The sequence below is a fragment of the Chiloscyllium plagiosum genome, unplaced genomic scaffold (assembly GCF_037043375.1).
Source record: "Chiloscyllium plagiosum isolate Xiang-an unplaced genomic scaffold, Cpla_swu_hap1 HiC_scaffold_10, whole genome shotgun sequence".
NCBI lineage: Eukaryota > Metazoa > Chordata > Chondrichthyes > Orectolobiformes > Hemiscylliidae > Chiloscyllium > Chiloscyllium plagiosum.
In genome coordinates this window covers 63,027,556-63,031,429 of record NW_028270148.1, presented here as the reverse complement: position 1 = coordinate 63,031,429, position 3,874 = coordinate 63,027,556, and the positions used below count along the sequence as shown (strand labels likewise).

Sequence of the window (3,874 nt, the reverse complement as noted above, 5' to 3'; positions counted from 1 at the left end):
AACAATATTCTGGTGCTCGGCTCTTCTTTGTCTGTCCTTAGGAAGAAGGGTCTGTTGACCCAGACACCTCCACTTGAGTTCGCAGTACATCGGATACGACCGGGTGATTGGGTCCTGATAAAGACCTGGAAAGATACCAAACTGCACCCAAGCTGGGAGGGACCATTCCTAACCCTCCTGACTACTGAAACAGCCATCCGAACTGCTGAAAGAGGGTGGAGTCATCACACTCGTGTTAAGGGCCTGGTGGAAGCTCCTTCCCCTCTGGCAGAATAGCAAGTACATCCTACAGACAACCCTTTGAAAGTCAAGCTGAGCAAAAAGAATGGACTGAGATAAGAGACTATTAAGTGTTGGTTAAAAAAAACTGTATCCCAAAACAATTGTAAGTGTTGCATGGACTCACTCCTCCCTGGCATATAAAGGGTTAGGGAATAGACAGATAGGGTTGTGAGCTGAAATGAGTGATCAGCTTTATATTGTTATGAGTGGGAAAAATCATTTTACCGCTTTATGTCAGAATTATGCTAAACTAAAGGGGCATACCGACTGTTGGGTATGTGCTCAGATCCCACACCATGGGGAATCCGGAATTCCTCTCACAGTAATACCACTTACCAAAAGAGAAGTGTACGATGTACAACAATTTGACTCGGGCTCAAACAATACAAAATGGAGATCTGACAGGGGCAATTATAACTTTGCAGAATGGTTCCCTTGACCAGGCCCGAAACCTCTGGGTGCTATCGATGGCCTTAGAGTTTCCCCACCGAAAGGAGCAGTAAATACCACTTGTTTCTGTGATCAGATTGATACCGCACCCTTCCGATTAGGAAAATCATCCTGTGTCCACACCAGTCAAGCTACTCCCACAACCATTCTCCTAGTATTGAATGGGACATATTGGGTGTGTGGCTTAAAGGTCTACCCATTTATCCCTGGCGAGAAGTACGTTTGGAGTGGTGGATGTCATGGGAATGGGTGCTGGGACCATCCAGTTCAGACACTACCCCAGAACCAGAAAGGCTGGAGTGGCTGCTGCTACCTCGCCTATATAATTCCCCACTTGAGGCTGTTAAAGAGAGCCCCAAAAATACCTCGGAATAAACAGGGAGGAAGGCAAGTAACCCGGAAAGTAACCGAAGGAGATCGCCTCCTCTGGACTTTGATACCTATGTATGGGACTGCTCGAGCAGAAGTAGAAATACAAAAGTTGGCGGCTTCCCTGGAAGAGTTGGCCAACAATACTGCTGATGTGTTGGCAGAAACCCAATCCCAAGTAGCAGCCATAACGACCGAAATGATTGCCACTAGGCTAACGACTCTTCACAACAGGATGGCTCTCGATTATATTCTGGCAGAGAAGGGTGGTACCTGTGCACTAATTGGAGAGGAATGTTGTACGTACATACCTGAGGTCTCCTCTAACATTACGGATATCTCCAAACATGTGCGAGACAAAATCGCCAAGATAAGGGAGGCCAGTAATCGGTACCAGAACGAAAAAGGATGGGAATGGGGGAATTGGGGATTGACTGGTTGGGGAAGGTGGTTAGTCAATCTAGCTATCTATGGATTATTGATATTAGTGGGTCTGGTGGTAGGGTTCAATGTCCTAAAATGGGTAATGAGCCGACTGATGACATCCATTGGGGAAGGAACCCAAATAAATCATCAGATGCTTTTACGATCAGCAGGTGATATGCAACAAAGGGAAATTCAAAGAATGCGTCAAAGGGACGAACAACACAAATGTAAAATGTAAGATTGTGAACCTCATTGCCAAAAGGCGTAAGAGGGCAGAACATAAGAAAATGAATTAAAGGAGACTTAATAAGTGTAGAAACAACAGTTAGAGAAAAAGAAAAAGGGGGAATTGTGGGAGATTAGAAAAGTAGTTTCTGCAGGTGGGGGAGGGGGTGTTGTGGAGGGAGGGGAAGGGGAACATTATACAAACGGTCGCGGAATTCTTGTAGCATGTAGCACACTTAAGGCTAAGACTTTAATGAATATAGAGAGTCTTTTAAAGAAAATAGTTTTAAGCTAGGAAATAACTATGAAGGGTTGTAGCTGACCACAAAAAGAAGCAGCAGGGGCATTTCACAATAAAGCTTATAGTATGATAAGAGAAACTGGATAAAAGAACAAGCTGTAACAAACAAGGAACAAAGAATGCAGACATACAAGGACAGCAGGATGGCCAGATAAGAAAATAACTAGAGAGAAAAAAACAAGTGAGGTAATTGGCTTATGATGGGAAAAGGGAGGCGTGATTCCGCAACTTACAAACTGAATAAGAATGCTTACATGCTCTGTTTTCGCGCGCATTTCTGCTTGATTGCAGAAGCGTCTGGTACTTGCAAGGCTGTAATATATTGTTCTTGTTTCCAAGGCTTTGTCTCAGGCTGATTTGTGAGTGAGTTCTGTTTCTCATACTACCTTGCGTGTTCGGCAGAATGTCTTTTTGGACTTAGGGTAGCATTCATCATTTGAGCAATTACATGGACAAATTTCAATGTTGGAACAATGTCATGTACATAGGCATACGTCCCAGTGATTGGGAACTTGAATCAACCAGAATATTCATTCAGTTATACATAATAGGCAGAGTACAAACCATACACAACTGGCCCACGCTTGCAAAACACAAAATGTCTACTGTTGATGTGATTTCTGCAATTGCACAGCAATTTGGACAAAAGCTGGGTGCACAAAATGTTGCACTTTCAACCAGTTTAAGATAATCAATCGAGCTGATAATGTGTCTTATATGTGAAGATACAGGTCCTCGTTTGGAAAATAAAAGGAAAATGTTCAAGCTCTACACATTTATTTGAATAATCTAGGTGCACGGAGAGTCTTAGTTCCTTATTGTTTTCTCTTGGGAAGTACCTCTCCCAATAAGATTTGCTAAACAATCAGCTCCCTTTTCTCCTGTAATATAAACTGTTCTGCTCATTTGAAATTTGGCATTCTTGGTTTGTTCAGCAACATTTCACCCGTTGCAGCATTGTTCAAGAAATAAATTATTCTTTTAAATTACGATATTTTAGTTAAGGAAAAAGTTTTGTTTGCACATAAATTACTTTAGGTGTACTGGTCATACAAGTTGTTTTGTATTTACGTAAAAGTAAATATGCAATCTAACAGTAAAATATTAGGCATGGTTGATGATTAGATTAGATTCCCTACAGTGTGTAAACAGGCCCTTCGGCCCAACAAGTCCACACCAACCCTCCAAACAGCAACCCACCCAGACCCATTCCCCAACATTCACCCCTGACTAATGCACCTAACACTATGGGGAATTTAGCATGGCCAATTTACCTAACCTGCATATCTTTGGACTGTGGGAGGAAACTGGAGCACCCAGAGGAAACCCACACAGACACGGGGAGAATGTGCAAACCACACAGACAGTCACCCAAGGCAGGAATTGAACCTGAGTCCCTGGCACTGTGAGGCAGCAGTGCTAACCACTGAGCCACCGTGCTGTATTCTGGGAAGTTGTGTGTATGGACTGTTATATAAATCCTTGTCTAAGTTTTTTTTTAAATTAGGAACTCTGTATGGAGATATAAATAGACATTCAGTCATGGCTGCCTGCTCTGGGTCAACATGTTAATCTTTACTCAGGGCAATTCATAAAGCTTTGAAGATGGAAGGTTTATATGTGCTTAATTCAAGTCTTGTTAGGTTTTCAAAGTAGTAGCTGATTATATCTAGATGAGGATATAACACCTGATTCATACAACACAGATATCATTTTTAAAGGATCTGATACATGCGATAAACCTCACTGAAACAAAAGAGATTAAATTTTATTCATACTTTGGAAACCAAAATATTCCCACATGCTCCATCGTATGATTGG

The 3,874-nt window shown here is 42.2% G+C and overlaps 1 protein-coding gene across 1 annotated transcript; it reads left to right on the top strand.

Annotated features, from left to right (window-relative positions):
• The first annotated feature begins 999 nt into the window (after positions 1 to 999).
• LOC148148969 (syncytin-1-like) lies at positions 1,000 to 1,765 on the top strand. Its single transcript, XM_087991724.1, has one exon. The coding sequence runs from the start codon at positions 1,175 to 1,177 to the stop codon at positions 1,763 to 1,765; it is 591 nt and encodes a 196-aa protein (XP_087847850.1). The 5' UTR covers positions 1,000 to 1,174.
• Positions 1,766 to 3,874: the final 2,109 nt, after the last annotated feature.